This window comes from Rhea pennata, chromosome Z (assembly GCF_028389875.1).
Source record: "Rhea pennata isolate bPtePen1 chromosome Z, bPtePen1.pri, whole genome shotgun sequence".
Classification (NCBI taxonomy): Eukaryota; Metazoa; Chordata; class Aves; order Rheiformes; family Rheidae; genus Rhea; species Rhea pennata.
Window position 1 is genome coordinate 38,647,968 of NC_084702.1, and position 15,276 is coordinate 38,663,243.

The 15,276-nt window shown below is 39.2% G+C and overlaps 1 protein-coding gene across 1 annotated transcript in view; it reads right to left on the reverse strand.

The window, feature by feature from the left end:
- The window catches only part of PRR16 (proline rich 16), a 150,514-nt gene that overhangs the window by 39,131 nt on the left and 96,107 nt on the right, over nt 1–15,276 (reverse strand). Inside the window, exon 2 of the mRNA XM_062599868.1 lies at nt 7,957–8,848. Coding sequence (XP_062455852.1) covers nt 8,090–8,848 — 759 coding nt within the window. The 3' untranslated portion in view covers nt 7,957–8,089. The remainder of the gene's footprint in view (nt 1–7,956; nt 8,849–15,276) is intronic.

Genomic DNA, 15,276 nt, shown 5'->3' on the forward strand with positions numbered 1-15,276 from the left:
GGACCCGGAGGTACAAGAGGGTTAGTACTGCATTACAAACCCCTTTCCCAGCTTTCTCCCACAGCTAGCATGTCAAGCACCTAAATCCATTTTTCTTTTATTTACTGTATCTTATTACATCTCATGTTCCCTGTGCATCATTAATGGACTCTACATTCATTGTACAGCTAACGAAAAAAGTCCCCTCCACAGCTAATTATAAAAGTCCTATGAAGATCACTGTGATTTTCATATTATTTCTCCATCTATAGTTCCAGTACAGGAATTGACTTTTAATGAGCATATCACCCTTACTGCTCAGCTCTGCTAAATAGCTAAAGTGACTTTTGTTCCTTTTTTTCAGGCAGTGAGCTAAAAAGACATGAGCATTTCAAATTCTTTCCTTTCTAGGTAAAGTAGTTCAAGTTCAGGTATCAGCATGTTCATTTATGAACATTTTTCAAAATGTCTATACTTTAAAACATCTTCTAGGAATAAATGGAGCCATCTTTAAAAAATACAAGTCAGCTCTGCAGTTTCAAGCATGCACAGAACATCGTGTCTGCCTGCATTTCCCATTCTGCCCCAGTGCTCCCACTGCAGCTCATTTCATAAGCATATACACGTCTCTGCTTAAAAAAAAAATAATAATAAAAAAGAAAAGCCCACACTGGCTTAAGCCAAAATAGAAGCAACATAAGAAAACTATGGCAAAATCACATTATCCGTTTATTCTTTGGTACTGATTTAACTGGCCTGGTTTAACAAGACAGTATGGGGAAGCTGGTCCCTGCAGATATGGACAAACTTAGAAATTGTCTCTAACCCTTTTCCTTCACATGTTTCATCACTACAAAGGGATGTACTGATGTATCCCAGTGCAAATGGGAAGGATGTATGTTTATCTTAGTGGCTGCTAAACGCACCTTTTGTTTCATGCGTCAACATTGTAAAGTTGAACAATGCAATTATGAGGAAATTGTGGAAAACAAAGGAAAGCGGTTACCATTAAAATTACGGCATACGTCAGTTATCCCTTGGCGGCAGAAGACAATGCGATTTGTAGCTCTAGTACAAAAATACACTGTATTTGCAAAAATGAAAAAGAGAAGAAAAGATTCTGTAGATATTAGAGATTATATATAAAAAATATAATCAAAATGTTCTGTTTTTCACACGCTAATTTATCCAGGAAGGAACCTGAAAAAGCTGACATGCATGAATAACTTAATTTTAGCAAAATAGGAAGGAAATAATACTTACGAAAAATGATGTCACTGACCAGCTTTTTCTTGCTCTCGTATGCTGAAAGTAATTCAAGATTGATTTTAAAGTAATGATAATAAACTCACTTTAGCAAAAGCAAACTCTGGGATTGATGCAGTCTTCACCACATGGACATCACTGAAGAACTTACTTAGATATGTTTGCTCAAGGTTCCTTTTGTTTTCATAATTTACCTACTATTTTACCCTTCATACATAACTGATTTTTTGCTTTATTACTTGCATGAGCTTAAAAAAGGTGAGTCTAGGAATCAGGCAAAACAATCTAAAGGAACAGATCTGATATCAGAAAACTGTTATAAAAGACCATAATGTCATATTATGACCATAATATACAACCAACAGTGAAGCAGATTGTGCCCAGTTCCTTAAGGAGTATCAGTATATAAATGAAATATTCCAAGATAAAAGAAACAACCTTTCCCTTATAAGGAGGAGAGACAACAGTTTCTGGAGCCTCTTTATCTGCTGTTCTCCAAGTGAGGCAGCATTATGGTCCTGACCTTGCTCATTATTTGAAATACTGCGGCTAGTTAGCTATAGGGTAGAAATTATGTTGTATTTCTCTTACTGGATCAGACCTGCTTTTTTTCCATAACCACAAACGCACAATTTATAAAAGCCATTTGCACACCAATAAAGACCTGTACTTATGCAATAACAAAAACAGTCCTGCAGAAAATAGAAAGTTACATCTCCTGCAGAGAGATACTCACACCTTATTTTTATACCCTGACAGGAGATCGACTGCCTCAGCGAGGAGAAATCACTGCCTCAAAATTTCCAAAGCTTCAATATCACCACCCACGGGGCAGCCTAAATACAGCCACGGTCCCACCTGCTTCTGCCCCTGAAGCACTGCAGTCCACCCGATATACAGCACGTGCTGCAACTTCTTAACAAATCCTTCCAGGCCACACATCGTCGACTCTGTGGTGCGTGAACAAGTGTGAAAACCCCAAGCAAAAGCAGACGACATCAGTTAAGAGCAGCACGGGCCACCGCGCCACTCGGGACAGTAACGTCCTGGCGGCCGTTCAGCCGACGTGGCTGAGGTTTTAGCCAACGTGAGGTAGCCAGATGTCAAATCGTTTACGTTCAGCAACACGAGTTACTTGCACACGCTCCCCAAAGCTGTCCCAAGAGGGACCACTACAACCCCCTCGCCAAAATCACGACAAAGTCGCTGTCCGCTGCGGCCGCTGCTTCGCTGCGAATTGCACGGGCAAGTCGCATCGGTCCAGAAACGCTAGGCGGGAAATCCACCGCATCACGCACTGCCCCGCAAAATACAGCGCGGCTATACTACAGGCAACAGGAATTTTTCAGAGTAATTACTCCAAACGTCGTGCTAGCCGTAGCTCTGTTCCTCTGTTACATGACTTTGCCAATAACTCACTCATGCGATCTTACTTCACTTTAAGCCTGATGGTTTTATCATTATTGGCGTGAATAGAAGTGCTATTGTAAACTTCTGTAATGTTTCACCTCTGGATTTATACGGTGATTAAGTATTTTCCATTTACATACACAAACAGCCCCTGGAAAGCAGTGAACCACAGCATATATACGTGCTGGGGAGGAGAAAGACTTTCACTGTAAAACTATGTGCCTTGTACCCTTGCCCGCTCTAAGAGTTAATCACCAGAGTCAGGTAGCGATCACAGCATGATTTTCTCTCCACGTGTAAAATTACTGTTTGCGGTGTCACCGAAGGAAGAGCCATAATCAGTACATGGAAATGAAGAGATCTGTGCAGTCCCAGAAGGATGCCTACAACTCCCCCTGGTAATTAAAGAATATACACTGTACTCTGCCTGCTTCAAAACCAATAATCAAGTTATCTGAAGGAAGTTAAGACAGACTGGCAGTCTACTTCAGTCACGTCACGTAACGTTCTAAAAATGGGCGACGATTTCATCAGAACGAAAAAGAAAAGGATGACGATTTGGGATTTTTTCTTCTTTCTGAACAATGGACTACGAGAAACAAAGGTGTGATGGAAGGCGCAACAACTTCAGACCAAACAAGGGAGAAGGAAGAACCGTGATTTCTGGTTTTCAAGATTTTTACCGTAAATTCTTAAAATGTACTCTTATTTGATTTTACTCCTCTGGTATTCCTCGCTTAGAAAACATTCCTAAGATAGCAGATTATTAGCCAGTGCAGTTATTACAGAATAGCAATTTCCACTGCCTAGTTCTACCTTCCCTTCATTAAATTGACAGAAAACACAAAAATTCACTTTTTTCCTTCCACTTCGAGAAGTCTAGATTTTGGCAATTCAGACTTTAAAATACCACTGGAGAATCAAAGCAGAGTAGCAGTAGGAAATGTGGTAAACATTGCTGTATTAAAGCACTGAATATTGTTACCGGCTTTTCAGTTTTTCTGTACATAAAATTATACATAACGTTTAGTACAGAAATTCAAAGCATTAACCTCTCTGTAGTACATTAAACATAGTCTCAAAGACATTGTATTTTATTTTCAAAGACAGGCAACTACTGTCTGGCTAGCGTGGTGCCAGAACAGACCAGACAGTGGATGTGAAACATCATGTTACTGGTATTTAAAAATGCTTCACAGAGATTACATTTCTAATTTAAATCTTAAAAACACTGCTGGCTGAGTATAACATTGCATTCCCTCTTATGCCATTTTAATTAGAGGCTTCCAGACAGTGTTGTAAAGCTATTAGATAGTTGTTCCCCATGCTTTGCAAGCTTGTTTGTTTTAATCTGAACTTTATTCTGTCATGTTGCTATTGTAAAATTGTTACACTGGTAAAAATAACTCACAGCAGGACGCAGAAGTAGAGGGTTTTGTTATGATGGAAGAATTGTTGCAGCACTTGTAGCATGCTTAACAGTGGATGTGGAGCACTTTGATCCATTAAAGGAAGCTGGGATGAGCAAACATTGCAGGGAGGGAAAAAAATAATAATAAAAAAAAAAAAAAAAAAAACTTCACACTTTGAAGCTCTCTTCGCAGCCAAAAGCAGAGTTTCCTCTGAAAAGCTGCATTCTTTGTCTTCATAACATGGTATTTTTTGCCCCCCAAAAAGGATAATGGGCAGTAGTTGTGAAATGGTCCTGAGGGAGCACGGCGAAAGAGGAATGTATCTCTGAAAGAGAGGACAAAGCCAGAGGCAGCACCCGCGGCAGACCAGCGCCGAACGTGCAGTCTCACACTGGGATCAGCAGAATGAGAAAAACAAAGCCGAAAGCCAGACGTCAGCTCACTTTACTCCACCGACCTGAGAACTGTTAACTCAGCATCTCAGTGAAACTGACATTTAACCACGTATATTAAAGCCCATCTGCAGAGCACAGCATTTAATTTGGAAACCCTAACATGTTCATGAGCATCTGACAAGCCCAGGGACAGAATCCAAGAGGAGAAATGCTGTACACTGCTACCAGAGGTTAGTCCCTACTGGAAAAAATGAGCCAAGCGAGGTACTGAAAGCAGAGTATCTTCTACCATATTCTCAATATACTATCTGCTTGGTTATAGAGTAAATACAAAAAGCCTAACTGGATTAATACCCCAGATTTCCTTGCTTTCACCAAGCTAAGAAGTAGGTGGGATACATTCATTCTAATACTGTTCTGAAACCTTTTCAGTTTTCAAGAGAAAAGATTAATGTTACGATTTAGACTTTGCTTTAGACGTTGACTGCTAGAGCAGTTTAACAACCGTCACATTTCAATATCTTACAGCACGAGGTTTTTGCTCTTGTCAAACTACCATTTGTTGATTCATAATAAATGTTTTAAGCAAATGCTCCAATCTCGTTTGCCTTCCTAAGGTGCAACCAAATGGCACTACTACTTAATTGCATTGCTACTTAAATGCAATAAATTGCATTATTACTTGAACTACTTACTTCTAACAGAGAGCAATAACCATAAGTAGATTATTGTCCTTAGTCCTCTATCTATCTAAGGACAATTCACTTATGTGTCTTTTCTGTAGGAAACCTGGCAATGTGATAGATCCTCGTAGAAATGAAGCTTTTGTTTATTTTGCATTCTGGTTGACTAATACTCTTAGAATAAGAATGAGTAGTGGTAGCTGACATCAAAATCAATGGCAAAAGCCTTATTTCATTCCCTACAAGCGGGTAGTAGTCCCTAGACTCAACTGTTTCAGAGGACATGGGTAAAGAGCAAAAAAGAGCTTTATGATACCAGCCCTGAGAGAGAGTATCTGGGGAGGGATCATATTAGAACAAAAATAGATAGCCAACTGAAAAGGTTTCATGGTAACAATAGTATTTTCTCAGGCAGACAACATAAAATAAATTAGACTTATGACTGAGTATTGCAAAATTCCTAGAGCTAGCACCCAAAAAAATAACAAGACTAGCAGTATATTAAATTAACGACTACCATGAGATGACAGATCAACAGCAGATATATGCCATGTCATCTATTAGCAATAGTAGAGAGATACTGAATGGGCCAACCTATACACAGATCTCTGTGATGGGCTAGAGCACACCTACAACTCCAGAGAGAAAACTGGATCAGAGTTGAACAGCAGAGAGAGGAGAACTGGGGCTACCTCTGCGCATATCCTCTAAACTGGGCGCACAGAAGAACTGCCAAAACATCTTGAAGATACACTCTGGTACAGTGAGCAGGAGAAAATTAAGGTGGACATGAGCAGCAGAACCTTCCCTCCCTCCAAGTACTGAGTGTTATTTTCTCAAATTTAAGATGACACAAAAATATTTCACATGAAATATGCAATATTTGACTTACATTCACCCATAATTTATTTTACACAGTAGCTTTTTTAAGAAGGAAAATGATTATTAAGCTAACTTCTAATGAGTTGGTGTATGTTCTTCATACTAGTGATAAAGTCAGCATCACAATGAAAATTTTCTTTTTAGAGGAAAAAACATAGCTCTGCAGTTTTTATGCAGGTATGTCCATGCATTATTTCACTGATTACAAATTTCTATGTAATTTATATATATGAGTGAGGGGGCTGCTGTAGCCTCTTGGAGGTGAGCAGAATCCATGACACAGACTTCATTAGGGCAGCGAAGGTCACACACACACACCTAGAACTAGTTCCTGCCTTCCACTGCAAACACCAGGACTTCATTGACAACAGGGCTCATGAGAGTAAATATAGTGAAATAATACAAAATGTGAAGTGCACCATGATAAGCAAGCAGGAAGCTTTTGGGGAAGGCGTGATTAACCATATGAGATAATGACTATCTTGCGTCGTGATTTTTTTTATGCAAATAATACAATATGAAGCTTTAAACTCCAAATGGATATTTGCACAAAAGGCAACTTTTGCTTACTTTAGAGGTTTTCAAAAGATAATTATCTACTAGAGCTTTTGTTACGATTGTTTTTGTTTGGCTTAAATTAAATACTACAAATACACTATAATGTGTATACAGGGAAACTACTTGAAGATTGGTTTTAAGTTTACTTCCTATTACTGAATGCGAATGGGAATTTGAATTTTAAAAAACCTGTTTTGACTAGTAAGACTCTAGAGAAGCCAGCTTTGATCAAGCCATAGTGTATGTTTTACATTTCAGCTAAAAACACATATTGGTTTTATATAGCATCTGCTGTTGGGCCATCTGAGAGCTTAATTTGGCTTGACTTTTGTAAATAACAGATTTATTATCAGATTTCCTTCATTGATCACATGGGTTTTAATCTCTAGATCCCAGCAATTCTCTATTTGAGAATAAAAGAGTATTCTTTCATAAAATATTTAAAAACCTGAAAACTTTTTTTTTAAAAAAAAACTAGTAAGAATATTAATTGGGTTCACAACCAAAATGTAATAACATGTGAAATAGCTTGTTTTGCATGTTAATGCTTCATAATTGCACAGAGCTTTTCAACTTCAAAGCTCTTTACATGAATTAAGAAGATGTCCCTGAAGGCCTTAGGCAAAATTTTCTTTGCCTTCTAAAAGAGATTTGCACCAGACAAAAGCTTTGTAAAAATTTAGGACTGTGCTTTGTTGCTTTAATTTCCATTTGACTTACGTGAGATGAAATGCTACCACCACTTTGCAGATGGAGCCGTGGAGACAGAGAGTAACTGAACGGAGCTATGTTTGCTCTCCTGAAAAGTTTACACTTCACCCTGGCTGTGGCAAGTTGAACTTCTGAGAAACAAAACGCAAGGTAATTTAGTTTTCCAAAATCACGTCAACATTACTTCCAGAGAAATAACTTCCAGTTATTTCTTTGCTTCCACACCAGAGACCAGGCTGCCTGAAAATCTGATGATTACCTCCCCTTGAACAGCTCGGCACACAACGCCTTCGCTCAAGCAGTCAGACGGAGCAAAATGCATTTGCTAAGATTCAATCAAAAGTCTTTATCGGGTATTTCACTCTGCTTCGTCAAATAACGTTTTAAGACATATTTGCTAGAAACAGTTAAGTTACCCAAAACCTGATAGCACTAGTTATTCCATTATGTCAGGTAGACTGAAATCCACCATGAATTGCCACTCAGTATTTTCAAGCCAAACGTTCTTTTCACTGTTTTTTGAACCCCAGTACAGATATGAAACTGCAACAGAAGTTTACAACCTGAGCTAAAGCATGAATATTTCTCAGCATCATTTTTCAAAATGACGGTTTTTGCTGAGTACTTGTAGCATCAGCAAGCATTTTTCCAAGTACTTACCATGTGATTTTTATGCCACTTCACTGGACGCAAGGAGTAATATATTAGGACTTTTTATTGCTTGAGTAGAAAGTGCTCATTACCTATTTATGTTTATATATAGGAAAAAAACAGTTTCTTCAAGTGGCATACATCACACTGTCGTGGTGGTTGATTTCCTCAAGATGGTCTTCTGGGGTTTTGGTGCAGTTTGTGGAGGCACAGTCGCAGGTCTCGGAGGAGGAAAACTATTACTGGGACTTATCCCCAACCCTCCATTTTCAAGGGGGAATGGAGGCAGGGGAGGCAGCGGAGGCGGCAGAGGAGGGCCCTGGTGCGGAGGCTTCCCTGCGAGGCGCGCAGGCTCGCTGTGCAAGTGCACCTCCCTGTTTTTAATGTTATATCGAACATCACAGTCGGGGCAATAGCCATGGTACTGCACTTTTTCGCTAAATCGTACCCGTTCCCTCGTTCCTGGTGGCGGACACCGTTCTTTCTCAGGTCTGTGCATCAGAGGCTGCATGGCCACTTTGTCCAAGTTACTGTTGGGTATGCAGCATACATCCCCATTCGGGACGCGGTTTGGCCCTCCCGGCAAGCCCCCATTTCGAAGCAGGGTCCCGTTGGTCTTCACAGGGTTGGCAGAAGGAAGCGGCCTTGGGGACTTGTCGCACTTGACCGGCGTCAGCCGTGGCGGCGGCGGCGGCGGATTGGGTTTTCTCAGCACGGTGAGGATGGCAGAGGGGTGCGCAGGGGGCTTGATGAGCGGCGTGCTGCCCCGCACCTTGACCTTCTCCAAGCTGGAAGCGGTGGTGCTGCTGGAGCTGCTGTTGAGCGTGTCTGTCTTGGAGCTGTCCGTCATCTCATCCTCCAGCTGCAGGTCGGACGTCAGCGTGTCGATCTGGTCAACCACCTGCACAACAGCCAGAACGGGAACAGTGAGAAAGGCTTGCCATGGCGAAGGCAAGGAAAACAAAAGCGCCATCCACAGTCATTTTTTATCTCCTGCCCAGAATTGAGGTATTCAGCTTTTTTGACCGTTGTTCCCTTTTCCTTTCTGCCAGCTTAATAATAATAGTAATAATAACAATAAAGGAACAGCTAGATTGCTAGTTCGACACCTGAATACAAAATAAATGCAACTTGAAACACTCTGGAATGAAATTCTGTTTCTTTCCCTCTAGGGTTTACTTGGCAATATCATTGTACGTAAACTGTAATCCCTCAATAATATGTTTTGCCTTCCAGTGCAGGAGGAGACTGAATTATTTAGCTTCAACTTACACATGACAGTTTCTGAATCCAAATCTACTACAGGTAGCTTTTAGCTTTGACCTTCTACAGAATCTAGACTTAAATATGCATCTTGGTATTAGTAATATACATGAACAATCATAAGTTTGATACACTGCTTTCTGAGTATTTTCTACATAAATAATTTCTGTATGGAAAAGCAACCGCCCTCCTGTATCAGACTACATTGTCTCCTATTGTGAATATTTTCCTTTAGATTTGCTGTCCTCTGAAGCAATCCTGAAATAGCATTCCTTGCATGAAAAGTAGCTTGGTTTCCAAAGTTACAAATACTGATAAACTCATGCATTTTATTCTAAGTTCTCCTCCGCCTCCCATACTTTTGTTTTGTTCGTTTCTACAACATCCGATCTCTTTTAGTCTCCAAGTTTTGTTGTTGTTGTTGTTGTTGTTGCTCACTTCTATGTAGGACATGCAACTGATGGTGCCTTTACTAGCTAGGCAAAATGTGTAATACAGCAGTTAAAAGCCCTTCCTGAAAATTGGATTCCACTTAGCCGTGCGATAATTAAGACAATCTATGAATAAGCATAGAGAACACAGCACAGGAACTAACTCCAGGTTTTAAAACTGATCTTTCTCTATGCCTTATTTCCTCACAAAATACACGTTAAAAAGCCCAGTAGCAGAAATGTCACCAACTAACTTAGCTGTAGAAATAAAAACACTGAGGCCATTGCTTGGGGTCTCTACGTGAGACCTGCGATATTCTTGGGAGCAGCTGGAGGCTGGATGGGGCATCCTAGTTTACCTCAAACAAAACAAGATGCCTCTCTTCGGGAAGCTGAATCAAGCCTCAGTCTTACTCCTTTGAGATTTTCATTTTTGCTTCCTGCTTGCATTATTTGGTCATTATACCGTTGATTTCAAAGTAAACCTATTCTAGAGGTGAAAAAGCTAACAACTGCAAGAGGTGAAAGTCATCACTAAGGGCAGTGACTACTGAACCATTTGGTCAAACCCATTCCTCACTTTTGTGCCCACTGACAAACAGTGAATAATAAAGGCAAAAATATCATAGAATGAAAGAACTGTTCAGTTTCCACTGCTTAAACTGTAATCAAGAGTTTCACATTTTAAATCTGTAAAATTCACACTCAACAATTTAGTTCCCTTTATAAAAGGTCAATGCCATTCTCCTGAAAACAGCAAACATGCAGGAAACTATAATGCAGGAAGAGAGCTTCCAAAATCCCTTTGAAAAAACTTACTGTATTTTTTCTCTTCAAGACCAAAACAGTTACAAATTTATTTACAGTTAAAAGCCTAATACCACATTATGTTTCAGTCTTTACTTCAGAATTTTGAAGGTTTTTTTTTTCCAATAAAGAATAAAGAACAAATTATACCTTTAGAAGACAGATACATAATCCCCAAATAATCAGTCCATGAGCTGGAAAGGCCCAGCTGAAATCTCTGACAACAGGCAGATCCTAAACGTCTGCTCCAGGGCACAGCATATGACTGCTTTGGGGAATTCAGAAATAAAGGCAGATAAGCCATGTCTGTGGTACGGTAATGCAAGGATCATAGCAAAAAAGAGCTTTCAAGAGAGTTGTTACCATATATTACAAACACAAACCAAGGCAGAGAGCCATGAAGAACTTTTCAAAATGAAAGAGTGAATCTAAAAGAACAAGGAAACGTCATGTTTGTTCAGGGAACTAGGAAATTCAAGCATCCCCTCTACAAGTTTTGCATGGATTTGTCAATTTGAGGTCCTTCCTGCCTACAACTGAATAAATCAGTGACTCCTCTCCTGGAATCCAGTAGGTAAAGTGTTTTATGAACTATCAGTAATAGGTACAGAAGTGATTGCTGCAGTACAAACCAAAAGAAGCCCCTGACAAATAAAGAAAGAGAGAAAGAAAGAAAAGGCATTAGACAGTTGAGGGCAAGAGAGAAAGGAAAGATACCTGCAAGGATGCTCAGCTCTGGAGCGTTTGGTGGCTTGTAGATGTGGTAACAGATTGGCCTATATTACAGCATCAGAGACACAACAAGTCAGGACTTGGGTGCGCCACAATATTTTGTTAAAGCTAAATAAAAATTCCAAGAGCAAAAACTGAAGAGTTTCTTTTGAGATTGGCTTATTCCTACAAGTCCTGATTTTTCTTTTCCTCTATTTTACACCATGATCCCCCCCCCCCCCCCCCCCCCCCCCCCCGAAAACATACAAGGACCATAAAACCCAACATTGCATGTGAGGAAAGCTACAACAGCGGACTATTGACGTGGTTACAGCACAATTAGCCAGTGACAGAGCTCACAGAGACTATTTGAGTAAACTACTAAATCTTCCTCAGCTTAATAAAATTCACTCAGAATTTCCAATACCAAATTCCCAATAAAGAGGAAAATAAAAACACACACACAATCCTAATTGTTTTACTCGTTTCCAGTAACGCCAGTCACAAAGGATGGCTTCCTTGCTCCACACCTCGTGTAGGTGGCGAAAAGACGGTCTCTTCTCCACACTACCCAAAATAAATCTACTCCATGCACTAGGGAAGCAAAAACTGCTATTTATTAGTTTGGGACTGATCCGTTAAAGGTTATATGCCACAGTTGCTATGAGGATATTGCCGCAATTACGCATCACTTGTGTGTCATAAAACGGCAGATATCGATGGTGACGCAATTTGAGTCTGTTCCAGTTGCCCTTTTGGCCGTGCAAAAATGTTCTCCGGAATAACAGGGAATTTGGGCCTTAAGAATGGTCCTTGAATTTGAATGACTACAGAGTTTATCTCTTGTCCTCTAGCAAGCATGTAGTACACATTTGAAATTTTATGTCACGCACCTATTTGTAAAACAGAAAAAGAACACAGAACGGCTCTGACAGCACGACAGAGTTTATCTGTCCAGACTCATCCCCACAACAAGTTGTGATCCTATTTGCAGTTGTTTTCTCTTAGGTTTTTGTCCCCGAAGGAAAAATTCAAATAGGATGAAAAAGTAACAGAGAATAGGTGACTAATACACTAAAATTGATGTAGTTAAAAAAAAAAAGGCAAATTGAAAAAGAAGTCTCTGCAGCGCACTTCCTGTGGGAGTGAGAGAAAGAATTTTTAAAAACAAAAAAGCTGCTCCAGCTGCACAAAACCTGTTTGCCTATGTTAATACAGGCACTGAGCCAAAACCTTTTGACCTCACATCTAAATTCTTCAACAAGTCAAATCTTTGTTTATATCATTCCTTTAACATTAAAACATGCGTGAGTTTTGCATATTTTTTTATAACAATTTGGTATCTTCACTATACAATGAGCAGAAAAATCTAATGTTTGGGTAAAGCAAATTTAAGGCAGATATAATGTTTATCCTTCACTTCCAGTTTATTGATCGACAATTATTTTGCATTTGCTTCTTCTTTTACACTTTTACGCAGACACTCAAGTGTTTGTTTCTAGTACTCCTAATATTAGAGGGGGAAGATCCACAAAAGTAGCGGCACTGGTAAAATGGGTGCACAAGAATTATGATCATCATTCAGAACAGGTAATCAACTGCTTTGAATTAAATCTCATCTCTATCTAAATTCAAAGAGTAAGGGTTAATTTAAAATCGAACACTAGCTAACAGCAATTAGCAATAACATAGAAAATTCTAAGTGAAAAAAAAGTAGAATTAGATAAAAGGATTTATGACTACCTTTGGTAGATCTGGGAAAAAATGTTAATTGTGAACATATCATTTAAGAAACAGTAGTGCCCAAATGCACTACCGCTCCAAAGTCTGTTAACGGAGGCAGCAGACCAACTCATCTTGCAAACCACTTCTCCTTATTGAGTACCTAATCACAGGAAAATTTAATGTTGCATGACTGTAAGAAGATGACAGATCTTGGCTTAAGCAAATGAATACCACTGCATTTGAATTCTTGCTTTTCTGTGCACTAACTTTTAATATTTTAAAATATTTTTTAATTTTCTTTTAAAAAATCTCTACCAAAAAAGGTTACCATGAGATATCTACAGTAGTAATTTGAATACGAGTGAGTATAGAGATAAAAAATTGAAAAAGAAAAAACACTGTAGGAAGTAACACCAGGTACTTTCCTGACACCAGCAAAACCCAGATCTTTAGAGAATGCTCTTGATACTTGAGATGTGTTACAGACAAGTAAAATAATGCATTTCTCTCTGCTTCAAAAACTGGAAGAGTAGGCAATGAGGTGGGATGACTAGGTTTGAAGACAGAGGTGCAACACAGAGGAAGGAAGGCACTCCGGACACATTTTAGGGTTACGGCATAAAAGTTGAAGAAGCCAAAGTGAATCAGGAGGTGAATGTTGTAGGCATGAACCCTGAGAGAGAGACTCAACAGTGTCAAGAAATCTGGGAAAGAAAAGGTAGCTATGGATGAGTGCCTCTCACAAGGGGTTAGCCACAAAACATTTGAGTTAAGGGCTAAAGTCCCAGGAAGAAGCACTGTAAGAAGCACTGCTCACAGAAAGGTTACATGCAACTTTAACATTTATATACATACACATATATACACATACATATAAAAGAACTATAGTAAAATGACGTGAGTTTTATTCCCTCCACTAAAATTAAACTTGAACTAAATATAATTTGTGTAACATTTATAAGGTGAACTGTAAACAAATTGAGACTAAGGCTTATTATTTGGAGACAGTGTTCCTCCCTTTTGACTCCCTCTCAGAGTGCACGGCCTCTTAAACTGCTGCAGAAAATGAAAAGTTCCTTGCTGCTGCTGTAGACGGATATAACCTTATGATATATACTACTATTTCAGTATTTATAAAACTTAAAAACATGTTAATAGTCAGACAAATTCTGTGCTGCAGCCATAGTTATATGGGAAATGAGTTGGTCCTATGAAAGTATTTTTATTATAATAGAACAGGAAAATATTTCCTCTAGATAAAAGATTTGGGAAGGGGGGAAGGAGGACATTGAAATTGCACACAGTTGTTTGTGCAAAAATATCCTATGATTAAGTCCATCCCCCCAGCGTTATCGAATTCTTCAGGTTAAACTGTTGAAACAATACAGAGCTGGCATAAACTGTTGCTTTTCCACTGAGGCCAAGCTGCAGTCCCTGCTTAAGTGTCTGAGAACATAGTTCAAGAAAATGTCTTGGGGTTATCAAAAGCAGCCAATGCTGGCCTAGCATTTCTCACGTTTGAGTCGCATTTATAAACTTCTGTCTGCCTTTTACCTTCTCTGCGAAGGCATATTTGTAGGTGAAAATCCTGTCTGAATTAGACCAATACTCAAAACTCCGAATTTCTTACTTGGCGCCAGCATCTCATTATGAGACTCCACCTTAGTAAGAGTGAGATTTAAACGTGCCACAGAAAGCGGCGATCACCATTTCTTTTACTTCTTAATTGCATCTCTAAGCTTATCCAATATGCAATCTACTGAGAATTTTATTATCTCCTTAAAACAAATGTTCCAGCAGGTGCGTTATTCTGCCTTCCTAAAGGCGGGGGGGAACGAGGCTGCAAGGTGCTGATGTTCAAGGACTATGGAAACCGTTGGCCGCACTCAATCCACCCCAGACAGCGGCCGTGCTTTTTTTGTTCTTCCCTACTTGTGGATAAGAGAAAAAAAAGCAATATGCTTCTGGAGATTCAAAAACTTTCTAGCACATAGATTTTCAAAATTATTATTTTTCATGTGGTGTCCATTCATTTTCACTGTTTTGAACTTTTTCTAATGTTTCACGTTGTTTTATGAGTAAGATTTCTAAACTGACTTGCTTCCTACAGGCTAGCACCTCTTATAACAGCTGGATACACAAAATGTAAGTGGTAGTTAGCTGTGATATTACTTGTGAGATATAATCCACATATTAAAATAGTTATAATCCACATAAACAGTAATCTGTCTAGTACTATACAACAGCAGTATGCAGCAATGAGATTGGACATAACAGTTTGCTGGAAATTTTCTAGAAAATGAACAGTTACGTACAGACACATGTCTTGATTTTCAATCAACCAGAACTCAGTCAGATCATGAGATTAGTACAAGTTTATCCTTGTTCACCT